Source organism: Megascapheus bottae, chromosome 18 (assembly GCF_031878675.1).
Source record: "Megascapheus bottae isolate mThoBot1 chromosome 18, mThoBot2.hap1, whole genome shotgun sequence".
NCBI classification, from domain to species: Eukaryota; Metazoa; Chordata; class Mammalia; order Rodentia; family Geomyidae; genus Megascapheus; species Megascapheus bottae.
Window position 1 is genome coordinate 29135008 of NC_143526.1, and position 27092 is coordinate 29162099.

The 27092-nt window shown below is 45.7% G+C and overlaps 2 protein-coding genes across 5 annotated transcripts in view; both read left to right on the top strand.

Moving 5' to 3' along the window:
• Hck (HCK proto-oncogene, Src family tyrosine kinase) overlaps positions 1-14680 on the top strand; it is a 32476-nt gene extending 17796 nt beyond the window's left edge. For 2 of the 3 annotated variants that reach the window (XM_090352154.1, XM_090352152.1), the window contains exons 7-13: positions 328-477; positions 801-953; positions 2674-2853; positions 7285-7361; positions 8951-9104; positions 12782-12913; positions 14148-14680. In XM_090352154.1, the coding sequence (XP_090208280.1) occupies positions 328-477; positions 801-953; positions 2674-2853; positions 7285-7361; positions 8951-9104; positions 12782-12913; positions 14148-14350 (1049 nt within the window). In that variant the 3' untranslated portion in view covers positions 14351-14680. The remainder of the gene's footprint in view (positions 1-327; positions 478-800; positions 954-2673; positions 2854-7284; positions 7362-8950; positions 9105-12781; positions 12914-14147) is intronic. The other variant, XM_090352153.1, reaches the window with a different exon arrangement.
• Positions 14681-19361: 4681 nt separating this feature from the next.
• Tm9sf4 (transmembrane 9 superfamily member 4) overlaps positions 19362-27092 on the top strand; it is a 46715-nt gene continuing 38984 nt past the window's right edge. The window contains exon 1 of one of the 2 annotated variants that reach the window (XM_090352156.1): positions 19362-19572. In XM_090352156.1, the coding sequence (XP_090208282.1) occupies positions 19558-19572 (15 nt within the window). In that variant the 5' untranslated portion in view covers positions 19362-19557. The remainder of the gene's footprint in view (positions 19573-27092) is intronic. The other variant, XM_090352155.1, reaches the window with a different exon arrangement.

A 27092-nucleotide genomic window follows, 5' to 3' on the forward strand; every position in this document is an offset into this window, starting at 1 on the left:
AAAGGCATATAGCATTACTAAGTATCTTTTACAAGAATTACTCTTTGGATCCTCAAGCAATGTGATAAGGTGAGCAGACCTAGCTCCCTCATTTTATAGATGAGGAAACTGAGGCACCAAGAAGTGATGAAGTCACTCACCCAAGGTCTCACAGCTGTGCATGTCAGAGCCCTGGGTAGCCTATCTACCCTTACTCTCACTTTTGCCTGCTTCTGTCCAGGTGTCCAAATGGTGTCAGCAGTGGCCTTAGAGGGTATCAGGGCATTGGGCAGGGGGTGGCCAGGCCCAGGGGTGTCCTTCTGAGGGGGCTCTCTCCAACCCATGCAGGAAGCTACTCCTTGTCTGTGCGAGACTTTGACCCCCAGCAAGGAGACACAGTGAAGCATTATAAGATCCGGACGCTGGACAGCGGGGGCTTCTACATCTCCCCGAGGAGCACCTTCAGCACACTGCAGGAGCTCGTGGACCACTACAAGAGTGAGTCCTGCCGGAGGCCACACCCCCTGCTGACCGGCCAGACACATGTGCCACCCTCCCCCGCCCCCAGGCCTTCCTCACCCTCCCCAGACCAATGGTTTTTAGATTCTCCCAAAGACTTGGGCTTGTGGTACAAGAGGGTAGAGGACACTAAGAGGTTAAGACAGGCCTCTCGTCATGCTCTGCTCTCTTGGGAATGTCCTTGATGATGAATCCAGGTGGTGCATGGACCAGATGGAAGGGGACCAGTTAGTTGGTCTCCAAGAACTCTGATTTCCTGCACAAGTAGATGGCCCTGAATGGACCAGGAGATTCTGTTTCAGAGGGGAAAGATGGACTGTGCCAGAAGCTGACGGTGCCCTGCAAGACCCCCAAGCCACAAAAGCCCTGGGAGAAAGATGCCTGGGAGATCCCCCGGGAATCCCTCAAGCTGGAGAAGAGGCTTGGAGCTGGGCAGTTTGGAGAAGTCTGGATGGGTAAGGATCCTGGGCCAGAGCCCATGAGCACAGCAGAGATGGGCTGGGGAGGCAAGGCAGAGGGAGGTCATTTGCTTCCAGGAACACCTTGCAGGCAGTGCCACCCCAGCAGAAGAAGGGATTTGAATAACTGCAAACAACCAGATCCTCTGATAGCGAACCAAATTATCCTGCTATGCAAACACTGTTTTGCCTTGAGAGCAGGCAAATGGCCCAACACTTCTGTCTAGGAAGTAAGCGCCCTGGAATGAGCCTCCCCTCTCCTCCATCCCCGTTATGAACCTGGACAATGTATGAGATAGGATTGGCATAGCCAGGGGCCCCATTGGATGAGAAAAATTAACAGTGGGAAACACATCTTGGAAACTTCCAGGTGAGTTCAACACTGGCAGCTGAGGACTAAGCTGTTTTCATGGCTGCCACGTGTCCAGCAGCATGCTGGATTTCCTGGAGCACCCAGAAGGCACAGCCCATCCCTGCTGTCCATGCCTCATGCTATACTCTGTGTTCACTGCTCCATTGGGGGCTTGTGAGGAGGGGGGGCAGTCTGGAGGGATGCAGACATTCAGTCAGCTAGAACAAGCTCAAAAATACATGTATTTCAAGGAAAGGGTGATGGTGACCACCTGTAATTCCAGAATTTGGGAGAAGTAGGCAAGAGGATCATGAGTTTGAGGCGAGCCTATATTATATAGTGAGAACTTCTCTCAAAATAACCAAAAGACTACAAGACAAAACATACATTTCCTTTATATTTGTTGAGCACCTACTATGTGCAAGGCATTGCACAAAAGAATGACTATGGAAAGTAAGACAGACCTGACTGGTGAGACTGGAGAACAAAACAAAATGTCAAAGATGGGTGCTGGTAGCTCACACCTGTAGGAGACAATGATTCTGGATTCTAGTTCCCTGGCAGCCAAGGAGACAGAGCAATGTTGAGACTGAGATCCTGGAGAGGAAGCAGGGTGGGGTGGGTGCAGGAAGAGCATCACCCTGTGGTGTAGCAGGTGGTAAGGTGAGGGACTGAGCCACACGCATGGGCAGTACAGGTGTGACAAAGTCTGCTGGGTGTTGAGGTGGGAGAGGGGACTGGCCAGGTCAAAGCAGGATCAGTGAGGAATAATCTAGTATTTCTTTCAAAGTTAACAGTTAAGGTTAAAGTGGTGTGTGTGTGAGAGAGAGACAGAGACAGACAGACAGACAGGCAGACAGACATAGACAGACAGAAATAGGCCAAGTGGTGGATTAAGATTACTTTTTTTGGTGATGGTCATGGAGCTTGAACTCAGGATCTTGGTGCTGTCCCTAAGGTTTTTTGTTTTGTTTTGTTTTAAGATTTTATTAACATTGATTTTTACATCATATTTCAAATGTCATGTCCTTAAGTTTTGGGTTTTGTTTTTTGTTTGTTTGTTTGTTTGTTTTTGCATAAGGCTCTACCACTTGAGCCACAGGTCTACTTCTGGCTTTTTGGTGGTTAATTGGAGATAAGAATCTCACAGACTTTATTGCCTGGGCTGGTTTTAAACCATGATCCTCAGATCTCAGCCTCCTGAGTAGCTAGGATTACAGACGTGAGTCACTTTCTTCCTTACTAGTTTCTGTAATCAGACTCTATGGGAAGCTGCCTGGAGGAAGTGGGCCAGCTGCTGGCTTTTCAGGATCAGGGGTAAAGCGATGGATTCTAACCACCTTCCCTGCTGCTCTCCCTGTGCAGCCACCTATAACAAGCACACCAAGGTGGCGGTAAAGACGATGAAGCCGGGGAGCATGTCGGTGGAGGCCTTCCTGGCTGAGGCCAACCTGATGAAAACCCTGCAGCACGACAAGCTGGTGAAGCTGCATGCCGTAGTCACCCAGGAGCCCATCTACATAGTCACAGAGTTCATGGCCAAAGGTGGGTGTGCCAGGAACCTGGATGTGGCCTGTGCTAGCCCTCTGAGCATTCAGAGGTGACCATGACATGAGTCTTGTGGCTCTTCCAACAAGTTATCATGTGCATGAGGGGAAGTTGGAGGAGGGCCGTGGGCCAGAGATGGGGAAGGTATTGTGACTGAGCTGTCAGAAAGGTAGACAGACATGCTTGTCTCATTCTACATGTCGGAGTTCAATGAGCAGCAACTGACCTACAAGTGACATCAATTTTGTTGGTGTTGATTTGTCGAATATTATTGATTTCCTGTGATAACCGTGAGCCACTGGCAAACAGGCTGTTGGGTTGTTTTGTTTTTTTCCGTCTTAAGGACTAAGGTTAAGTCTCAAATCATAAATTCAATTTCATAATGAAGGTTATAGAATCTCTTCAGAGTTGAAACAGCTACAGGGCTCCCTGGAGCCTTACTAAAGGCAAGCTGATAGATGTACAAACATGGTTAGATATAATAGTAACACAAAGAACTCAGTCACAGAGCTGGATGAGCACAGGTGGTCACACCTGTAATCCTGACTATTCAGGAGGCTGAAATCTGAGGATCACAGTTCAAAGCTAGCCCAGGCAGGAAAGTTTGGGATACTCTTATCTCCAATTAAGTCCCCAAAAAGCTGAAAGTGGAGCTGTGGTTCAAGTGACAGAGAACTAGCCTTGAACACAAGAGGCTCAGGGACAGTGCCTAGGCCCTGAGTTTGAGCCCCAGAATGGAGAACAAAAAGAAAGTCTTACAGACTTTCCTGCCCAACTGGACTTTGAACCATGATTTCAGATCTCAGCCTCCTGAGTAGCTAGAAATTTTTTGTCAGTTGTGGGGCTTCAACATAGGGCCTAAGTGCTGTTCCTGAGCTCTTTTGCTCAAGACTAATACTCTACCACTTTGAGCCACAGTGCCACTTCCAGTTTTCTGGTGGTTAGTTGGAGATAAGAGTCTCGGGGACGGGCCGGGAGTTTGGCCTAGTGGTTAAAGTGCTTGCCTACCATGCATGAAGACCCAGGTTCGATTCCTCAGTACCACATACATAGAAAAAAGCCAGAAGTGGTGCTGAGGCTCAAGTGGTAGAGCTCTAGCCTTGAGAAAGTCCAAGGACAGTGCTCAGGCCCTGAGCTCAAGCCCAGGACTGGCAAAAAAAAAAAAAAAAAAAAAAAAAGACCCGGGTTCGATTCCTTGGTACCACATACATAGAAAAAAGCCGGAAGTGGTGCTGAGGCTCAAGTGGTAGAGTTCTAGCCTTGAGAAAGTCCAAGGACAGTGCTCAGGCCCTGAGCTCAAGCCCAGGACTGGCAAAAAAAAAAGAGTCTCGGGGACTTTCCCACCCATGCTGGCTTTGAACCAGGATCCTCTGATCTCAGCCTTCGGAGTAGCTAGGATTACTAACATGAATCACCAGTGCCCAGCTAGAGGGAATTGTGTTATTCTTGGGTTTAGTCTGTTCTGAGGTCAAGGGCCTGGTTTTTTGAAATACCTGTGATCCACAGGCTCCTGATTTAATATGATGTCCGTAGGTGGTGATCTTTTACTTATATGAAGAAGTTATCAATCTGTGTCTCCACATTTGCACTAGACAGACAGTGGTTATTAGCACAGACAAGATATAGTCATTCTGCCTCAGCCCTGCACTGCTAAGTGCAGATGCTTTATAGATAAAATGTAGATACTCAGGGCAGGGCCCAGCTTGCAAGCTACTGTCCAGTATAATATGGAGTAACTTTAAGCTAAGCACAGCCAGCTCTCCATGGTAGGCCTCAGAGGCTAGGGAGAAACCCCTCTGAGACCCTTCCTTATATGCTCCAGTACTCTGGAACAGAGTGGAGAAAAAATAAGCTCCAGGTCACACCCAGCTTGTCACAGTTCAGCATTTATCAAGGATTTTTGTTGTTGCTAATGGGGCTTGAACTCAGTGCCTAGGCACTGTCCTTGAGTTTTTCTGCTCAGTGTTGGGGGCCGAAAAACACCATGTCTAATAACTTTCTGCTGAGACAAGGCAAGGCACGAGAGGCAGGGCGCAAGACTTGATTACCATTGGTTACAAATGTGTTATTGTTTATCACTCTCTGCTGGGACCTTGAGTGAGGGTATATTAGCTGGAGGGACTTCCTGAAGAGGGGGGGTTTATTGGACAGAGAGATTTTCCTGCCTTGATGAAGCTGCGTGGTGTCTCTGCTCGTGCTCCGGGGAAGGAAGGACAGTGGCTCATCCTGGTCGGGGCGTGTTTTTCCCCATCCCTCCTACTAGTTGAGAGGGACCGGGGACGAAGGACCCGACAGCTCAGGACTAGTGTTCTACCACTCTGAGCCATAGTGCCACTTCTAGTTTTCTGGTGATTAATTGAAAATAAGAGTCTCATGGACTTTCCTGTGCAGGCTGGCTTTGAACTGTGCGCCTCAGATCTCAGCCTCCTGCGTAACTAGGATGACAGGCGTGATGCACTGGCTGCCCGGCTCCTCAAGGATTTCTTTTTTTTTTTTTTTTTTTTTTTTGCCAGTCCTGGCCTTGAGCTCAGGGCCTGAGCACTGTCCTTGGACTTTCTCAAGGCTAGAGCTCTACCCCTTGAGCCTCAGCACCACTTCCGGCTTTTTTCTATGTATGTGGTACCAAGGAATTGAACCCAGGTCTTCGTGCATGCTAGGCAAGCACTTTAACCACTAGGCCAAACTCCCGGCCATCCTCAAGGATTTCTTAGGCCATTGTTTCATGGCCATTTTAAATCCCTGCCCATTTTGATAAACAGAAGCATTTTATATAACCTAACTGAATGTAAGTTGAAAATCTCAAAACTGTTTTCTTTTCTTTCTTTCTTTTTTTTTTTTTTTAACCAATCCTCGGGCTTGAACTCAGAGCCTGAGGATTGTCCTTGGACTAGCATTCTACCACTTGAGCCATAGCACCACTTCTGGCTTTGTTGTTGTTGGTTTTTTTTTAACTGTATTTTTTTTGTCTTTTCTTTTTTGGTACTGGGGATCAAACCCAGAACATTGCACTTGTTAGGCAAGTGCTTTGCCACTGAGCTACATCCCAGCCCACCACTTCCGGCTTTTTCTGTATATGTAGTACCAGGGAATCAAACCCAGGGCTTCATGAAAGCTAGGCCCTCAAAACTCAGTTTTCTAAATATACAGTTAGGCCAGCCTTGTAAACCATAAACACACCATCTGGGTATACAGGTTCAGAAGATAAGCTCAAGGGGCTGGAAGTTTAGCCTAGTGGTAGAATGCTTGCCTCGCATGCACAAAGGCCTGGGTTTGATTCCCCAGTACCACATACATAGGAGAAAGTCAGAAGTGGTGCTGTGGCTCAAGTGGAAGAGCTCTAACCTTGTGAAAGCCCAAGGACAGTGCTCAGGTTCTGAACTCAAGCCCCAGGTCTGGTGAAGAAGGAGGAGAAGGAGGAGGAAGAGGATAAGCTCAGTCAAAGCGTACCTAGCAATCAAACTCCTTTTGAAAAAGCTCAGATTCTAGCGAGGTACTGGTGGCTCACACCTGTAATTCTGACTGTTCAAGAGCTGCAAGATTACATACAAATCAAGGCTAATCTAGGCAGAAAGGCTTATTAGACTCCATCTCCAAGATAACCAGCAATATGAGCTGGGCTAAGGCATTGCCTTAGAGCACTAACCTAACGGATACAAGGTCCTGAGTTCAAACCCCAGTGCCATCACCAGAAAGGAAGGAAGGAAGGAAGGAAGAAAGATAGAAAGAAAGACAGAGAACTCATTCTAGTTGTCAAATGCTAGCAATAGTAAGCAAACCTGTTTATTTAAATCTGTTGGTATGGTCAGATGTGGTGGCACATACCTTTAGTCCCAGCAACTTGGAAGGCTGAGGCAGGATGATCACTGGAGCCAAGGTGTTTGTGAGATTAGCATATGCAACCTAGAAACCTCATCTCACAAAAAGGGGGTGAGGTGGGAGTATAGACTCATACCTATAGTCCCAGCTACCCAGCAGGCAGAGATTACGAGCATCATTGTCTAATGCCATCATAAGCAAAAAGCATGGAACTCTATCTGTAAAATAAATAGGACCTTGTGTGAGCCCAGGCACTTATGCTTGCTAGGCTAGCGCTCTACCATTTGAGCCACATCTTGAGTCTTTTTTTCTTTATTTTTCACATAGTATCTCATGCTCTTTGCTGGACTGGCCTTAAACTGTGATCTTGCTATCTTTGCCTCTCACATAGCTGGAATTACAGGTATGATCCACCACTCCTAGCTTGTTCTCTGAGGTGGGGTCTTGTTAACATTTTGCCTAAACTGGCTTCAATCGACCATCTTTCTGATCTCTGCCTCCTAAGGTAGCTGGAATATCAGGCATGAGCCACCCTGTATAGCCTGGGGGAGCGGGTGATCATACACTACAGTAACAGGAGCAGTCAGTATTCCTTCATCTCTCCCCACGCAGGAAGCCTGCTGGACTTTCTGAAAAGTGAAGAAGGCAGCAAACAGCCCTTGCCGAAACTCATTGATTTCTCTGCCCAGGTAAGTCTAGATAGGAAGGAGGGAGAGAAGAGGAACAAAGTAGTTATAGTTATCCAACACATACATCAGTAACAATAATAACTGTTAACCGTTACTGAGTGCTGATTGTAAAAGTTTAGGACCCCGATCTAACCCAACTTCCACAGATGGTCAGTTCTTTATATGAAATGGCATAAGCCGGTGTGGTGGTTTCACACCTATCATCCCAGCAAGCTGGGGGGTGGACCTCAGATCCTGCTGTCTCTGGTGCCCCCTGCTGTCCACTCTCTGCAAGTGCACCACTCTCAGCGTGTGGTTCATCCAGTTGTGAGGTATCAAGCAGCAGGGAAAGCCCGAGGTGGGGGCTTTCCAGGTTTGAGGCTCACATTCCAAGTTTTCCTGGCTGGTGATTCAAACCAGTGTAAAACATCATATGACTCCTGCCTCAGAGAGCTCCCAGGCCAGTTAGTAACCTGTTAAGTGCTGTTCTCTGGGTAGTGAAAGGTTTTTCATCCATTTCTTTTGTCTAAACCCTGGAAAGCAAAAATATTTAGAAATTACAATCATCTGCCTTTCTACCAGAAGCTTCTAGACTCCTGGGGTGAGTCAGAATCCACCCCCTCCAAGTCTGCAGCCGTAATCTTAGATGTACAGCAGCTCACATTTGTGTGCTGCTGGGAGACTTCACCAACTCCAGCCTCCTCTCCTGGCCTGCGAGGTGGTGACTGGTAGCTTCGCTCTATCTGCTCAGCCTCTGGCTATTCTGTCAACACCCAAGCTCATCCTTGCCTCTGTGCCTTTGCACCCACTGTTGTCCATTATTAGAACATTCTTACTTTTACCACTAGGGCAATCATTGTTAAAATTCCACCTCCCCAAAGTAGCTTCCTCACCATCTAATCTAACAAGCCCTAGGCACTTCCCACCTTGTTCTCCCCCTTGTCTTTTCCTCTGTAGTGCAGAATCTGGGCCTGATTTACTACCCATATGTCCTGCCTAGACTGGATGCTCCACAGATTTGTTTAATGAACAAATGAATTTTCCCCATCAAAGCTTGGGAATGAAGAAGGCACAAGAGATAAAGTGGAAAAATTCAGGCTCCTAAGTTTTCCTCAGAAGGGGAAGTAATGAAAGCTCTTCGTTAGCATCCTGGAGGGAAGGAGGAAGAAGGAAGAGGGAGAGGGGGGAGGGGCAGGGAGAGAAGGAGGGATGGAAGGAGGGAGGGAGGGAGGGAGGGAGAGAGAGAGAGAGGGAGAGAGAGAGAGAGAGAGAGAGAGAGAGAGAGAGAGAGAGAGAGAGAGAGAGAGAGAGAGTGTGTACTGCATAATCAGCTGCCTTTTTCCTTGAGGATATTTCAGTGTTCTCTGAGTTTTGGAACTCTAGAGAAATCCCCAAACTGAAACAGGCCTTGTGGAACCCCCTCTCCAACCTCCCAACAGCCTGGATAGGTAGAGAAATGCCAGCTTAATCCTAGGGCCTTTTGAACAACAACAACAAAAGGAAGCTGTGTCAATGTTTTTCAGTTGCACTTGCTCAAGGCCCCTCTGCTTCTGGGTAGTAATCTCCTGGGGTGGGCAGGGGTGAGAATGAGGGCATCTGTTTGGGTGCAGATTGCAGAAGGCATGGCCTTCATCGAGCACAGGAACTACATTCACCGAGACCTTCGAGCTGCCAACATCCTGGTCTCTGCGATGCTGGTGTGCAAGATCGCCGACTTCGGCCTGGCCCGGGTCATTGAGGACAATGAGTACACGGCTCGGGAAGGTAAGGAATGTCGCCCACATGCCTAGTTGTATGGGATTTGTGTGCTGAGAGTGGGTGCCTGGAAAAGGCAGAGACCCATCCCAGTGTGGCCTCTGCATTACTAAGCTCAGTAGGTGGGTTCTTATGCAGAATTTCTTGGACCTGTGTCTCATGGGGACTTCAAGAGAGAAACTACAGAGCGGTTTCTGATGTGAAGATCCATTTTAGACAGAAAAGTTCACGATGACATGAAGGATAAGAACAACTTTGGGCATAGTAGGTAAAAACTGTCCCTGAGCCAGGTGCAGTGGCTCATGCCTGTAACCTTAGCTACTCAGGAGGCTGAGATCTGATGATCAAGGTTCAAAGTCAGCCTGGACACTAAAGACCAATAGACTCTTATCTCCAATTAACCTCTAGAAAACAGGAAGTGGGGCTGAGAAAACAGGAAGGGGTAGGTCAGTAGCCTTGAGCTGAAGAGCTCAGCGGCAACGCCCAGGCCCAGGAGTAGGGTGGTAGCCTTGAACTGAAAAGCTCAAAAAAGCTCAGGGACAGCCCCCAGGCCCAGAGTTCAAGCCCCATGACCAACCCCCCTCCCTCCCAAAAGAAAAACTGTCCCTGACAGTGTACCCAAATTGTGGTTTACTCAGAATACAAAAATGACAAGAACACACTAGTACCACTTGCAAGACCTAATATCAAAATGTAATAAGTCAGTGTAGAAAAAAAAAAAACCACAGTAGAAAGCTGGGATAATCCTAGCTACTCAGGAGGCTGAGATCTGAGGAAGATCTTTGAAGTTCAAAGTCAGCCCAGGAAGGAATGTCCCTAAGACTACCAGAAAACCAGAAGTGGCACTGTGGTTCAAAGGGGTAGAGTGCTAGCCTTGAGCAAAAGAGCTCAGGGACAGTGCCCAGGCACCAAATTCAAGCCCCATAACCAACCAAAAACCAACAAATAGACATCTATTGATTCCATTGACAATGACACACAAATGCAGCCAAAACTCATATATAGACATTCCATAGCATCATTAGTCCTAACAGTAAAAAATGAAAACAGCTTTAATTAATGTCCACCAATGGATGAACAGATAAGCCATGTGGACTCTCCATACAATGGAAACTTACACGGTCATAAAGTCAAATGACATATGGAAAGCTGCTAGAATATATGTGAGCTCTGATAATGTCATGTTATGTGAAAACCCAGGCTGTACATTTCCCAGTGTTTGCCGGACATGAATCAGTGGCTGTGCGGGGCTGGGGCAGAAGCTGAGGAGAAAGGAAGCGGGTGCTCTGAGGTGTTTTGGAGGTGTGACACAAAATGTCCTAAAATTCACAACTTTGTGAACATTACAAAAAGCTGCTAAATGGCACTTTAAATTAGTGGATTTTATAATCTATGCACTAGAGGCTGTTGAGAGGAAAAAATGCAAATTTCATTTCTGTCCACAGAGGTGAAAACAGGCTGGAGCAGTGAGGTATTGATAGAGAGAGGCAGGGTGGGGAGGGAGAAGGGCAGGGGGGGAAGGGACCTTCTGAAATACTGAATCAATTCTTCAGGATTGGAAGGAGATTACAAGGGCATGTTCATATATTCCCAGGTGGCGCAAGCCTGTAATCCTAGCTACTCAGGAAGCTAAGATCTGAGGATCATGGTTCAGCCCAGGCGGAAACTCTGAGACTCTATCTCTAAGTAATCACCAAAAAGCCAGAAGTGGAGCAGTGGCTCAAGTAGTAGAGTGCCAGCCATAAGTGAAGAAGCTGGGACAGTACCCAGGTCTTGAGTTCAAGCCCTAGGACCAACACACATGCACACACATACATGTGTGCACACACATGCATGTACACACAAACATACACATATACACACACGAACTGAGTCTACTGGTACCTTAAAGAGTTGTATGCTTTATACCTGTCATGACTTAATAAAAAAGTTTAAATTCAAAAAGACAAAAAACAGGGTGGTAGCCTAGTGGTAGAGAGCTTGCCTTGCATGCACAAAGCCCTGGGTTCAATTCCTCGGTACCACATACACAGGAAAAGCCAGAAGTGGCGCTGTGGCTGAAGTGACAGAGTGCTAGCCTTGAGCAAAAATGTCCATGGACAGTGCTCAGGTCCTGATTTCAAGCCCCAGGACTGGCAAAAATAAATAGATAAATAAATAGATAAATAAATAAATAAAGTGTCTAAGGACAGTGCCCAGGCCCTGAGTTTAAGAACTTGGACTGGCCAAAAAAAAAAAAAAAAAAAGACAAAAGTAAAATGTGTAATTCCTAAGCAAAGAAAATAAGTAGTGCCAGGATAGGTGGCTCATGCCTATAATCCTAGCTACTCAGGAGGCTGAGATCTGAGAGTCTCGGTTCAAAGCCAGCCCATACACTAAAGAACCAAGGCTCTTATCTCTAATTAACCACTAGAAAATGGGAAGTGACTGCCAGACAGGGCACAGTGGCTCATGCCTGTAATCCTAGCTACTCAGGAGGCTGAGATCTGAGGATTGAGGTTCAAAGCCAGCGCAGGCACTAAAGAACATGAGACTCTTATCTCCAATTAACCTCTACAAAACAGGGAAGTGGGGCTACGGCTCAAGGAGTAGCGCAGTAGCCTTCAGTTTAAGAGCTCAGGGACAGCGTCCAGGCCCAGGTGTAGGGTGGTAGCCTTGACCTGAACAGCTCAGGGATAGCGCCCAGGCTGAGTTCAAGCCCCATGACCCACAAAAAAAAAAAAAAGAAAAGAAAAGAAAAGGAAAGAAATTTGTCTGCCATTTTGAGTTTTGATTGCTGTTCCAGTTTCCTGATCAGCCACTGGATACTATGATGAGCCTCAGTTCCCAGTTAGAGGGCAAATAACTGAGACGCTCTCCCTCTTGTGTTTTATGTGCTTCTGCTAGTGTGTTTAGCAGGTTAGCTGTATTCAATGTACTTTGACTCATCATATTTTTGACTTACCATAGTCTAGGAGCTAATCCTGTCCAGGAGCCCTGTGTATCTTACAAACTGTGTTCATCAGTTATAATGTAATTTATACAAACACTGGCAGGTGGAGGAAAGGGAAGAGGGGGAAGACTCCAGAGAGCCTGGGGCAAACCTCAGAGTCCATAGCTTCCCTGTCTCCACTGCCCGGGTGTTAGCTGTGACCTGGATGTGTGGCTCCCTAAAGTCCTCCTAGACCTCTAAGACTATCGCCTTCTTTTTTATTTTTTAGATTTTAATCTTTTTTTGTCAGTCAGTACTGGGGCTTGAACTCAGGGCCTGAGCACTGTCCTTGGGCTTTCTCAAGGCTAACGCTCTAGCACTTGAGCCACAGTACTACTTTTGGCTTTTTCTATATATGTGGTATTGATGAATCAAACCTGGGTGTTTGTGCATACTAGGTAAGCACTCTACCACTAGGCCAAACTCTCAGCCCCAAGACTACTCACTTCTAAGTTATAGTTGGCTGAGATGTGAGCTGTCAGTGCGGTGGTCCCCTAAAGAGGGAACCTTCCCTTGCCACATTCCTTGCCCACTCCTCAGGCTTTTACCATCTGTCCTCAGGTTCCACAAAGCAGCCACATGGCAGGGGCATTGCTGTTTTGCAGGGGGCAGCTGCTGGCTGCTGTGGCCCCTGCCCTGCTCCCCTACCTGTGCAGAGGTTCAGTCCTTGCTGCTCCCCAGACACCTCCTGATTCTGCTGTGTGCAACCCTGCAGGGGCCAAGTTTCCCATCAAGTGGACGGCACCTGAAGCCATCAACTTTGGCTCATTCACCATCAAGTCAGATGTGTGGTCCTTTGGTATCCTGCTGATGGAGATCGTCACCTTTGGCCGGATCCCTTACCCAGGTAGGGAAAGGGGCATCAACATCACTAAGAGCTGTTCTAAGAACCCAGCCTGGTCATGATCTATCTTTTTAATGTGTCCATGAAACAGATCTTGGTGTTCCCCTACACTTCCGTTACCTTCCCCATTCTATTACCCTCTATTAGATGTCCCACCATCCATTTCCCCAGTCTTCCTTGGACCTTCCTTCTTTCCCATCCCTCCCCACAGCCAAGCAATCACAAGCTTCTGGCTTTCTGATTCCAACACATATCCCAAGTCTGCCTATTTTTAACCCAGCCTCTGTCCACATCCAGATTGTAACAGCACCTGACATGTCTTGCTGTTCCTCCCTTCTCTCTCCTGCAGACTCTTCTCCATGAACCAGGTGTTGTTCACATGTAACTTTTTTTTTTTTGAGGCAAGGTCTTGTTCTGTATCTATTCCTTCTAAGTGCTGAGAGTACAGCATACAGCATCACATCAGCCTTTTTAAACCTGAGGTTTTATATAAACATAAACGTATTTAGGAGTACTCATATAACTAAGTTTGGATTTCAAAACTGATAAAATCAGAGATCATAAGCACTTAATTCTTAGAGATAACTAAAATAAACAAACAAGAAAAGGTCCTTCCTCACAGGGTGACCTTGAGTCTGGCTACCTGTTCTGTGAATACACTAGTCAAAACCAGGTAACGTATTCACTGGCCTCCACCTGACTGCATAAAGCTCCAAGTAACAAAAATAACAGACAGCAGCAGAAACAATAATATTCCTCATCTCAAGGATTCTGGCGCTGTTGGGCTAGTTTCTTTGTGCTCATCTTCCCCATGTGGTCAGATGGCTGCTGAGGCTCCAAGAACTGCATCATCTCACTGTCTGAGCCTCCATTGTAACCAAGGAGGAAAAGCAACCCTCTCAGCAGACTCCCCAGCTCCTTGGCCAAACCTGGAGATCGGGTCCAGGTCCTGGCAGCAAATGGGCTGGGAAAGGTGTTGCCTGGTACTTATGGGGGGAGAGGACTGATGGCTGTTGGAGGAAAGCCAGTTTCTATACACTCTGTGTTCCTATTTCCCAATCCTCCTTTCTTCTTCTTTTCTTCTTGTTTTCCTCCTCCATTTTTTTAAACTTTTTTTTGCCAGTACTAGGGTTTGAACTTAAAGAGACCTGCACTTGTTAGGCAGATGCTCCATGGTTATGCCACTGCACCCCCTAAAACCCTCTCTTCCTTTCTTAATTACATGGCTCCTTCTTAGGGATGTCAAACCCGGAGGTGATTCGGGCCCTGGAGCACGGCTATCGGATGCCTCGACCAGAGCACTGTCCAGTGGAGCTCTACAACATCATGACACGCTGCTGGAAGAACCGCCCAGAAGAGAGGCCCACTTTTGAGTATATCCAGAGTGTGCTGGACGACTTCTACACAGCCACCGAGAGCCAATACCAACAGCAGCCCTGATGGCAGGGCGGGGCCTGGGCCCACGTGCTGTCTCTAAGGTGGCTCCAGCACTGACAGTCCCTTCACCCCTCCCTCTCCTCACTCCCCCTTCACTCCAGCCGCATCTTCCTCATTTGTCATGTGGGTGGGTTAGACAGGACAATCTCTTTTTGACTCTAGTAATCTGCAATCTGAAGAGACCCCAAATTGATGTTTCTGTTGCCTGGTTGAAGTCCACTTACAATGGTAGCTTAGATGTAAAAATTTAAAAATAATGAAAATAAGTATTTAAATAAATAATATGAACACCAAAGGCTTTACCAAAAGGTCAGCTTCCCTGTCCTTCCAGTTCCAAATTTCTTGCTATATGACAAATCAAAAAAGGGGAAGGGTGTTCCTGGAGAAGTGCAAAGAAAAGCAAGATTCAAGGCTCAGAGTTTTCTGAGTGTCCTAAATAATGGCAGGCTGTGTTGGTTTCCCATGAGGACTATCACAAGTTATTCCAAGTGTGGTAGCTTAAAACAACACAGTAATTCTCTTAAAGCTGTGGAAGTTTGAAGCCTGAAATGGAGGCTCTAGAAGATAATTTGCTACTTCACTTTTTCTGGCTTCTAGATGCTGCCCACAGTCTCTGTGGGGATAGGGACTGGGGGCGGGAGGGTTGTGGGACTTAAACTCTGGGCCTGAGCACTGTCCCTGAGCTCTTCAGCTCAAAGCTACCATCCTACTCCTGGACCTGGGTGTTGTCCCTGAGCTCTTCAGCTCAAGACAACTGCCCTACCCCTTGAGTCACAGTGCCACTTCCAGTCTTCTAGTGGTTAATTGGATATAAGAGTCTCTCGGTCTTTAGTGCCCGGGTTGGCTTTGAACCGCACTCATCAGATCTCAGCCTCCTAAGTAGCTAGGATTACAGGTGTGAACCACGTGCCCAGCTCCACGGTCTTTAACTCATGGTTCTTTTGCTCATCGTTCCAAACTCTATGTCCCTCGCCACATCTCCTATGACCCTAAGGCTCCACTTTAATTTCAATCTTTAATCTGTCACTATGCTAGTTCAAATCTCAGTACCACCAAAAAAACTAAATAAGTTTGTTTTTTTTTTTTGCCAGTTCTGGGGCTTGAACTCAGGACCAGAGTACTGTCCTTGAGCTTTATCAAGACCAAGTTCTCTAACACTTGAGCTACAGTACCACTTCCAGCTTTTTCTGTATATGTGGTATCAAAGAATTGAACCTAAGGCTTCGTGCATGCTAGGCAAGCACTCTACCATTAGGCCACACTCCTGGCCTAATGGTAGAACAAAGCTTCAGAGCAGCAGAAATTGAGACTAGCACATTTAAATTTAATGTGGGGGGCAAGTGGGGCAACAGTGTCCATTCTTCCTGTTTTCACAGCACTATCAAAACAGGAGATTTCAACAACCCTGATAAGGCGTGGCACTTTCTTCCAATCAGGAAGCGGCTTTGTAGCCAGGTCACTAGTTGGATTTCCTTTGAGCCAATTGAATCCTGGCAAGTTCTACCTAGAAATAGCGTGAGATCTCATAGGTGGAAGGTACAGACCCAGAGACTGACCACACACACACACACACACACACACACACACACACACACACACACACAACACTTAAGATACAAATAACAAGCTGAGATTGTGTTTTTGACCAACTGGCCAGAAGGTAGGATTCTTACAATCTTCCCCTTGATACTCAAGCAGCTCACAGAACTCAGGGCTCAAGTGGTAGAGTGCTAACCCTGAGCGCAAAAAAAAAAAAAAAAAAAAAAAAGAAACTTAGGGACAGAGCTCCAGGTCCTGAGTCCAAGTAGTAGAGTGCTATCCCAGAGCAAAAAAAAGAAGCTCAAGGACAGTGCCCAGGCCCTGAGTTCAAGCCCTAGGACTGGCAAAAAAAAAAAAAAAAAAAGAAAAGAAAAAGAAAAAAGGGTAAGGCCCTCCTTCTGCTCTGCCTTAGGAAGTTCTGAGCCAGAAAGTATGGGTGAAGTCCAAAATACAAGCACACACAAATGCAATGATATATAATATATATAATTATGTATATAAGATATATAAAACTGTATTTATAGAGGGTTGCTGGTGGCTGATGCTTGTAATTCTAGCTAATCAGGAGAATGAAATCTGAGGATTGCAGTTCAAAGCCAGCACAGGCAGGAAAGTCTGTGAGACTCTTATCGCCAATTAATTACAGAAAAAGTTGAAAATGGTGCTAGCGCTCAATTGGTAAGAGTGCTTGCCTTGAGCAAAAGGAACTCAGGGATAGCACTCAGACCCTGAATTCAAACCCCACAACCATCCAAAAAGAAAAAAAAGAATTTACATATAATATATAACTACATATAAAATATAAAATGTATTATATGTATGTATAAGATCACAACTTCCTTAGTAAATATTCACTTGCTTTTGGGCTTAGGAATTGTCTGAAAGTAAGTTTCTGAATTTACTCTGAATTCAGTAAAGTCTGAATTTATCTGAAAGTAAAGCCCAAGGTCTTGTAGTGGAAATTTGCCTTCATAATTTGGAGTCTATTGAATTACTGCTCAGAAGTGCACAGGAGGGTAACCAGGCCTACACTACTGACGTTGAACTGAGCTGAGAGACTTGCTTAGGGCAATGGGATGTTAGTAGATGCAATATTTTGTGACTGGCTTTTCCCTCATTTAGTCTTTTGCCTTATAGAGGACTTGGCCCCGGGAAGATCTGGCCCCAGCCTGTTGGTTAGCTCTATACCCAGATGAACACATTGTATGTGGACATATGAATGAGAAATAAATGCTTCTTATTCTTATTAACCTTTGCATTTGAAGTTTGTTTTGCTACATGGAGTTATAGGAATAATTGACCACCCATGATCTTAGGAGTGAGAGACAATTGTTGCTTGGACACATCAAGTTAATTCCCGCCCTCTTATGATTATCAGCCAAACTGAATCATCTATTTCTCTGGTCACAGAAAAAAAAAAAAAAACAGATGAGAACAGAATAGAAATAACACCAAAAGAATAATTCATAAAGGAAAAAACTCATCCAAGGTTAGTAGGGTTTGCTTCAGCCTAGAAGTTGAGGTTATTTGTGGAACTTTGTTTCTTACCAGTTCATCTCAGTCAGCTTGAAGTAGTAAGAACCATACAGGTTGTGGGGCTGGGAGTTTGGCCTAGTGGTAGCGTGCTTTCTTCACATGCACAAAGACTGGGGTTCAATTCCTCAGCACCACGTACATAGAAAAAGCCAGAAGTGGTGCTGTGGCTCAAGTGGTGGGGCTCGAGAAAATCCAATGACAGTGCTCAAGCCCTGAGCTCTGGACTGAAAACATACAGGTTGTTTCATGGTTATGAGTTCAAGCTCTGAGACTCTGGCAAGTTCTCCTGCCTCTCAAGCTTCCTCCCCGTTATGAACAGTGTCTGATCCAGGGATAAATGCACATATGGGTCACAGGAGTTGATGTGTGTTTTTCAATGATCTATTACTGCACAAAAAAAAAAATCTAGAATCATCTGGACAGTGTTTATCATGGGAGTTGATAAGGTTATTTACATGATGATAATTAGTAAATGGCTCAGCTTAAGTTGGGCTATTCAAGATAATTTTTTTCATATGAGTAGTGTTCCAGTGCAGGTTCTTGAGGAATCTGAGCCTGTCTCTCCATGTGGTTCTCCGGCAGATTAGCCAGACTTCTTTATACCCAAGAGGATGAAAACAGAAGCTGCCAAGCCTCATTAAGGCTTATACCCAGAACAGGCAATTCCTCATACTGTATTCTATTGGCCAAAGCAAGTGATTTGGCCAGCCAAACTAAACAGGAGGAGAATGGCCTACCTTTTGCCAGTATGAACAGTATGCCCTTGCAAGGTAAGAAGGCATGTTGGTAATCATCTTCATAGAAAACTCACCACAGAGGTGCTCACAGTGAAGATCATAGTTCCTCTGTTCCCTAACAAGAGGTAGAAATAGATTACTACGAATTTCTGTTTGACCATTATAGGGTCTGTGTATGCTGTAAAAAAAAAAAAAAAAAAAGGTTTTACTACTTCAGCCACAACCTTGGCCCCTTCTGCTTTCATTTGTGCTTTAGGTGAAGTCTCAATACCTTCACTTTTAACATACCTAGTATTATGATATGAGCCACCAATGCCAGATCAAAAGTAAAAAACTTGCTGTTTTATTATAATTCTAAATGTTACAGCATATAGCAAATGCTTAGTTAGTATTATTATTTTTACCTATCAATATTCTTTTTGTTTGCCAGTTATGGGGCTTGAACTTAGGGCCTGGGTACTGTTCCTGGGTCCCTTTTGTTCAAGGCTAGCACTCTCTCATTTGAGCCACCATGCCACTTGCAGCTTTTTCTGTGATTAATTGGAAATAACAGTCTCAGGGACTTTCCTGCTCAGGCTGGCTTAGAACTGCAATCCTCAGATATCAGCCTCCTGAGTAGCTAGGATTACAGGAGTGAGTCACCAGTGTGCAACACCATTTATATATATATATATATATATATATATTTTTTTTTTTAACAACCTTCTGAAAAAAATCTAAGCCAACAGCACTGGCTCAGTATCTAGTTTTACAGTGATATACGCTGACCTCAAAATGAATTTTGGAGTCTTCATGTCATTAGTCTTAGAATCCTTCATCTAGAAATTGGCATTATGCTTGGGGCACCCACCCTAGTGTAAATTGTGCCTACATGACATTTATTGGAAACATTCTAGGTAAGATCATGTCACTGAATTTTCATCGTTAGCCAGAATCCCCCATTTTACTGTCGACAACGAAGCAGGTTAGAGTAAAAGACATGTTCCTACTTTCATAGGAACTGTCGTCTATTAGAGCCCAATTACCAACGCCTCCCTCCACTAGCAAGGTCTTAAGTCACCCCAGCAACGGGTCTGCCTGCCCATAGTAAAGATGGTGACCAGCGCCACGCCTCCATTACCCACAATGCAGCGTGAGTAGGGGGAGGAGCAATCCTGCCAGGAGCTGATATGGCTCCATTAGCCTCGCCGTGCTCTCTCTATCCCTCCACCTCACCAGAGATCTGACTACCAGGACCAGGCGATCCAGCAGGAATTAAATCTTCTTCGGCTCTCCGGGTACTGCGATGCAAGGACCCACCCACTGCCGGAGCTGAGCGACCCCCGTCGCCGAGTGCAGGTCCGTAATCAGGGAAGCACCACTTCCGCTGACGTCATCGCGGCGACACGTGGATCCAAGATGGCGGCGGCGATGGTGAGTGAAGGAGACTCCGGGAGCTGGAGCTAGCTCAGGGCTCCCCTGGGGGTCCCAGGGCTTTCCGGCGCCCCGAGCCTGATCCCGCGCCGCCTCCGGGCGCCCTGGCCAGGTTGCCCCTGACAGGCCTTGCTTCTCGCGAGCCCCCTTCCCCGGCCTCGCTCTCACGCCGGTCAGGGCCCTGAGCTTTCGGGGAGGCGCCGTGTCGGAGGAGGATCCGGGCCACTGCCTCCGCCGGTTCCCAGTCTTACTTTGGTCCCCGCCCCCTGTCACCTCCACTGCCCAAATTTCACCTCCCACTCCTGACCCCTCGGCGGAACCCCGGTTATTTCCATCCACTCTCCTCCCATTCAAGTCCCGCCCTGCTCTCCCCACCTGCCGCTGTGATAATCCAGTCCACCGGGGAGATCCCGCCTGCCGCCAGCGCCTTTCCCCAGCCTTGGCCTCACCCCACCCTCCGCTGCCGCCACCCCAGGAGGTGCCCTGCCCACCTCACCCCAGGTCACCGTCCCCAGACCCTCCCCCAACCCTGCCAGTGAGTTGCCTCCGCCAACTCACTGCCTCTCTCCTGGGAGCCTTTTATCTCAGTAGTTCTCAAACTTTACTGTGCATCTCGAAAAGATCTGAGTCTTTTTCCCGAAGACTCTAATCTAGTAGGACTGGACAGGAATCTGCACATTTATAAGCATGGTCACATTTATAAGTGGTCATGATGGAGGTGGCCCATAAATTAGCGTCTTGAAAAACACTTCTAGTCCACCTGGCTGGTTTCTGGTCCCCTACAGAGCCACACCACTTCTTAGGGATGAAGGCAGTCTACGACGAAGTCGGAGTGTGGGTGAAGGTGGGGGTAGGAGAGTTGGCTTCTGTTAGGGAACCCTGGAAAGAAATCTTTAAGGAGTGGCCTTTCTTTATCATTATTTTTAAGACGCTCAGTTCACATTCTGTTTGTCGAGACCAGAATTAGAATGTAAATACTACGTAAAATTAATTTAATCCAGAGTAATTTCCCAGGTATTCCTGTAGGTTGCTTCCTCAGCAGATAATTGCAACCTCATTTCTCATTTCTTAAATGAGGAAAGGATGTGACATATGACTGTTGAAGTATATTATTCTTGCTTAAGCTCTAGTGTTGTTCTGCTCCAAACAGGTTGATTATTGGCTGATAAAAGCTTTCCTTCTGTTAGCTGATTGATATGTTTTGCTTTTTTTTTCCTTTGGCTTAATGAAGGATTCCTGACTTCAGAAGTCAGGTAGAAGATCTCATGGCCTGGGTTTGGGATGTAGCTTACTGGTGAAACACTTGCCTTGCCTGCATAAGGTCCTGGATTTAAAGCTCATTCTCCCTCCAACTCCAAAAAAAAAAAAAAAAAAAAAAAATCGGAGCCTTAACTTGTTTTCCCAATAGTAAGATGTTGAAACTCTGCTTTTCCTTGAGCATTTTCAGAACAAAGGTGGTGAAAGAACAGGAAATTACACCCTCTGTTACCATAGGAAAAGGCCCAATAAAATGGCATTTGTAGCATTTCACAGGGAAATTCTGGACCTGTTCAGAGATTTTTAAGAGTTTATAAGTTAACAATACATATTTCTGGTACACATTTACTTAATCAGCAAATATTTGAATGCCTACGCTGTGCCAGTCATGAGGAGTGTTATTGTGACTTGGGGAGTCAAGGTCCCACCCTTGTAGAACTTTCCTTGTTTGAGAAGATAGACAGTGTGTGAATAAAATAATGTCAGATAGGGCTAAGTGCTGTGAAGACAGCAAGGTGAGGTGATGTGATTGGCAATAACTAGGTCATATAACCACTTGGCATCAAAGGGTGAAGATGTCTCATGGAAAGTGGTATGAATTGAAACTTGGTGGACAAGAATGTCTTGCAAAGAAAATGGCAAATGTGGAGGCGAAATGGCAAATGTGGAGAGCTTAGTGTTCTTGAGGGTCACTCAGCTAAGATATGAGAGGTGGGGATAGGAAAGAATGTTAAAGATGAAGCCTGATTCGAAGCTAAGTGAGGTGAGTCACAGCCCCAAGTTTGCAATCTGGATTGCATTTTTGTTAGGCCTTTTTTTGCTTCTTGTTTCTCTCAGGACTTACTAGGGGAGCATTGGTTCTGTGTACAGACAAGCTAGGGATTTTATCAAAAATCTCAATGTGTTGTGCTACCTGCGAATTTCATACTCTGTTGCCATCCTGAAAGAAATAGTAACTGACCTGAAGAGATGGAGAATGTGAAGTGCCCAGTAACAGTCCAGCTTAAAGGAGAAAACGCACATTTGATGCAGCATTAACAAGGCGTGGAAGCAAAGTGTGATACAGGCATGGATGTATAACAGGTAGTGTGGAGTCCCAGGCAGACATGAGTTAGACTGTGAGAAACTATTACACAGAAGGCACAACAGTCCCCACATCCTCATATCCTCATACCCTCATACACAATCCCTCTATCCCCCAGTCCTGGGCTTGAACTCAGGGCCTGAGCACTATCCTTGGACTTTCTCAAGGCTAGAGCTCTACCACTTGAGCACCACTTCTGGCTTTTTTTCTATATATGTGGTACGGAGGAACGGAACCCCGGTCTTCATGCATTCTACCACTAGGCCAAACTCCTGGCCCCCACATTTTTTTAACAGCCATTGGGGATGCAGTGTACAGGCCTAATTTGGGCTGTATAGGTTTCTAAGCAAATCATATAACCAAAGAACTGCATTCTTGGGCTGATTCAGTGGCCAGGGACAGTGGTTGGAATTTTGATTTGTTCTCTTTTTTTGAAAGTTGTGGGTACACAATTCAAGGACTTTTCCCTCTGTCTCTTGACATGATTACTGGCTCTTCTCCAAGAGCTGGACTGATCAGGTCTGGTCAAGACAACAAACACTGGCTGTCTCCTGACCCTGAAGGACAAGACTTCTCCCATCAGAGAAAGTCCCTGAGACTTTTCTTCTTGACGTGACCCTGTGGTTTCAAGGTAGACCTGATGTGGCTGGGTCTGAATTAAGAAGCAGGCATTCATATCTCATTCTTCTGGAAAAGTGGTCTTTGTATGTGGTACTGGAAAATCGAATCCAGATCTTTGTGTATGTTAGACAGGACTCTAGAAAAGGCCAAACTCCCAGCCCCTGTTGTTTTGTTTTGTTTTTGTCAGTCATGGGGTTTGAACTCTGGGCCTGGGCATTGTCTCCGAGCTCTTCAGCTCTAGGCTACTACCCTACCCTTTGAGGCACAGGGCCACTTCTGATTTTCTGGTGGTTAATTGGAGATAAGACTCTCATGGACTTTAGTGCCCAGGCTGGCTTTGAACTGTGATCTTCTGATCTCAGCCTCCTGAGCAGCTAGGATTTCAGGCATGAGCCACCTTGCCCAGCTTGTTTTGTTTCTTTGTTTGTTTATTTTTTGGGTGGGGGGTTGGTTCAATAGTTTTTAATTTTTTTCAGAGTGCCAGGCACCCATCACCACTATCTAATTGTAGAACGTTTTCCTCACCCCAAAAAGAACCATTAGCAGACAGTCATACTCTGCAGGCAGGACGTGTCCTAACACTCATTGATTCAGAGTGTGGCCTAGACAAGTCACTTTAGCTGTTGTGATCTGTTTTCCACACATGGCTTATGTAAGACTTGGACTAATTGATTATTTTTTAAAATTTCTTTATTGTTGGCCAGGAGTGTGGCCTAGCATGCACGGAGACCTGAGTTCGATTCATCGGTACCACATCCATAGAAAAAAGCTGGAAGTGGTGCTGTGGCTCAAGTGGTAGAGTTCTAGCCTTAAGAAAGCCCAAGGACAGTGCATAGACCCTGAGTTCAAGCCCCAGGCCTGGCCAAAAAAAAAAAAAGAAAGAAAACCCAAAAACTTTATTGTACAGAGGTGTTACAGTTACATAAGTTAGGTAAAGAATACATATTCTTTTGGGACAGTGTCATTCTTTCCCTCACTCTCTCCCAGTCTTTTCCTCCCATTTGTATAGTTTTTACCAATTCAGTTTGGACTGATTTCCAAATTCCAAGCTGAAAATTTTGCGATAAAGAATACTTGCATCAGACACTGGTGGCTCACATCTGTAATTGCAGGCACTCAGTAGGCTAAGATCTGAGAATAATGATTTGAAGCCCAGCCAGGGCAGGAAAGTCCGTGAGACTCCTCTCTTATTAACCACCAAAAAGCTCAAAGTGGAACTATGGCTCAAGTGGTAGAGCATTAGCCTTGAGAAAAAAAAAGCTTTGAGACAGTGCCCAGGCCCTAAGTTCAAGCCCCAGAACACACACACACACAATACCTGCTGCTACCACTACCAAAACAAAAAACTTGCATTTTTGATGAATTTTGAATGCCTGAAGATCGATTTTTTTTTAAATAGTTTTTGTCTTCTGTTGGTTGTGGTTTGTTGCCTGTCTCATCTGAGTTTTTCACTTGGCATATCTTCTAGAGGAGCTACTGTATGCTTGGAGCTGAGGTGCTGCCTCCCAGCCTTAACTAAATGTGTTCTTCAGGGAGCCACTTTAAAGAATACCTCCCCACACACCCACCCCCACACTCCCCTGCCCAAGTATAGAGGAAGCAGAGATAGCTTTAAGTCACTTCTTGGTTTCTTTTTTACAACTTAGACAAAAGCTCCGCTTTGATCTAGGTATTGAAGAAGCAGGTTGCAGAATGTTTGGGAGAAGGTTGAGTTTTGATCTCTGGGAACTGGCAGGAAGGTGGGAAGGACCCAGGATAAGTGAGGCCATCTGGCCCCAGATGAATGGTGGGAGCTCCTCCCTCTAAACCCTCTTTGATCCCTGAACCATTTGCTAACATGGGTGTTCCTCAAGTGGGGCACCCAAGACCTCTCAGTTCCATCTCATTCCTCCTTCATTGCTTTCTTCTGTGCCATCTTAACATGGTTTCTGTACCTGGTGCATTACACTGACAAACCTCCCAGAGTTTAAACATGGTGTAAGACTTGGATTTAGACTGAGCTAGAATCCCAGCTCTAATGCTGATTACTTTTGTGACTTTATATAAAGTATTTGCCCCGTAAGCCTTATTTTTTCATTGTGATAAAATACCAATAAAATGAAGCTTTCCATTTTAATAATGTGTACAAGTTCTTGAACACTAATTACATTTACATTGTTATGCAGTTATCACCACCTTCCATGTCCAGAACTTTTTCATTTCCTCAAATAGAACCACTTCCCTTATTTTTGAAACTAGAATGATACTGTTCTCCACAGGATTGCTGTGGTGCTTAAATGAAACATGAGACAAAGTGCTTAACTCAAAGAGGGTGCTTTGTAACTTTACTCCAAGTACTCCAAGATTTAAAGTCTTGGCAGCAGAGCCCTGCATATGCTGTTGCCTGGCTAGCTGAGAGCTCTTGTAAATACCTAAAGTGGAGAAGGAAGGCAGTGATGTCTGCACTCTCCAGTCTCTAGGGTTCAGTCATCCTGCCTGTTTCTTTGTAAGAATGATCGTTAGTTTCACCTGGACTTCTGCAGGCTTCCTGGTGGTTTTCCCTCTCTTCAGTCTGTGTCTATGTCTGATGAACAACTATTCCAAACCTCTGGTCTCTGGACTACATTTTCAGAGTCTCCGGGGGGGCTAATTTGGTTCTGGGTACCTCTTGTTTTATTTTAGCTGTATGAGTTTTTGGGTTTTTTTTGGTTTTTTTTTTTGCCGGTCCTGGGCTTGAGCTCAGGGCCTGAGCAATGTCCTTGGCTTTCTCAAGGCTAGAGCTCTACCACTTGAGCCTCAGCACCACTTTCGGCTTTTTTCTATGTATGTGGTACCAAGGAATCGAACCCGGGTCTTCATGCATGCTAGGCAGGCACTTTAACCACTAGGCCAAACTCCCGGCCCCTGTATGAGTTCTTTAACTCTGTGGCACTCTTGGTAAGTGGCCTTTAGCTGTCATTAGTCTTCACTCACTTGTAGTTGAATTCTTGAGGTGCTTTAACTGGGCAGTTGATTTCTGTTAACTGTTGCCAAACTGTACCCCCAAAACCTTTGTTTTACCTCCTCCCTCTTCCTTTCCTCTGTTCTCTTCCCCCCACCCCTTAAGGCCACCCTTGAGGTGGCCTTAAAAGAGAAATTTGTGCCTCTGGGAATCTTGCTTTCTGTAAGGAAGATGCTGCTTTGTGCAAGCAAGGGGTGGGAGGAACAGGAACAGCTCAGAAACTAATCAGATCAGCCTGGATGGCTGGATGCTATGTTTGGGAAAAAAGATTGCAAGGGAGAGGAGGTCTCCAGGATAGAAAAGAAAGGTTACTGTCTACTTACAGAAAAGTATGAGTGAATGAAATAATTTGCACTTCTCAAGGGAGGTTCTCTTTTATTTCAGTTTGGGTGGGGCAAAATCTGGGGATACTGTGTGTGTGTGTGTGTGTGTGTGTGTGTGTGTGTGTGTGTGTGTGTGTGTGTGTGTGCCTGTTGGGGGATTGGAACTCCAGGCTTGGGTACTGCCCCCTGAGATGCTTTTGCTCCAGGATAGAGCTCTCACATTCCCCAAGAATTAAATTCAAGAAAGGAAGATAGTGATTCTTGAGTCTCATAAGTTTTGTGACTTTCCAAGTAGCTAATGCCTTTGCATGGATCCAGTGTTAGATTACCACACAGAGGGTCTCTCAACTGTCAATCACCCATTCCTTAACAAGCTGCCTTTGCAATCTTGTGTCTTGGAAACCAGCTAAAGCAAAATGACAGTGAATGTGCTGGTTCTCCTCTCTTAGGACTCATTTTGTGGCTATGAACATGTAAGATATTTACTCAGTATTTAGTTGACTTTTCACACTGGGCCTCAGATGGAAAGAAAAAGACCTAGGACTTTGCCAAGAAGTACACACTTTGCTATTTGCCACCTCCCTTATAGAAATGAGCTGAATGAGGGTCACACATCTCTATGAGGCTTATAGGGCTATAAATGGGAGTGAACTCATAAGATTACAAACGTGAGCTCATTGTAAAGTACAGTCTCTCTTTTTTTTTTTTTCTGGTGGGTTATGGGACTTGAACTCTGGGCCTGGGTGTTATCCCTGTGCTCTTCAATCAAGGCTACTGCCCTACCCCTGGAGCCACGGCACCACTTCCGGTTTTCTAGTGGTTAATTGGAGATAAGAGTCTTATGGTCTTGGGGCTGGGAGTTTGGCCTAGTGGTAAGAGTGCTTGCCTAGCATGCGCGAAGACCCGGGTTCAATTCCTCAGCGCTCCACATACATAGAAAAAGCCAGAAGTGGTGCTGTGGCTCAAGTGGTAGAGAAAGCCCAAGGACAATGCTCAGGCCCTGAGCTCAAGCCACAGGACTGGCAAAAAGAAAAAAAGATTAAAAATAAATCTTTAAAAAAAAAAAGAGTCTTATGGTCTTTAGTGTGTAGGCTGGCTTTGAAACGTCATCCTCAGATCTTAGCCTCCTGAGTAGCTAAGATTACAGGCGTGAACCACCACACCTGGCATAGTACAGTCTTATCAAAGATCCATAGGCTTCTTGGTCCTTGATTCTTCTGGAATCAAATATCACACCCCACATACTGGAAATACT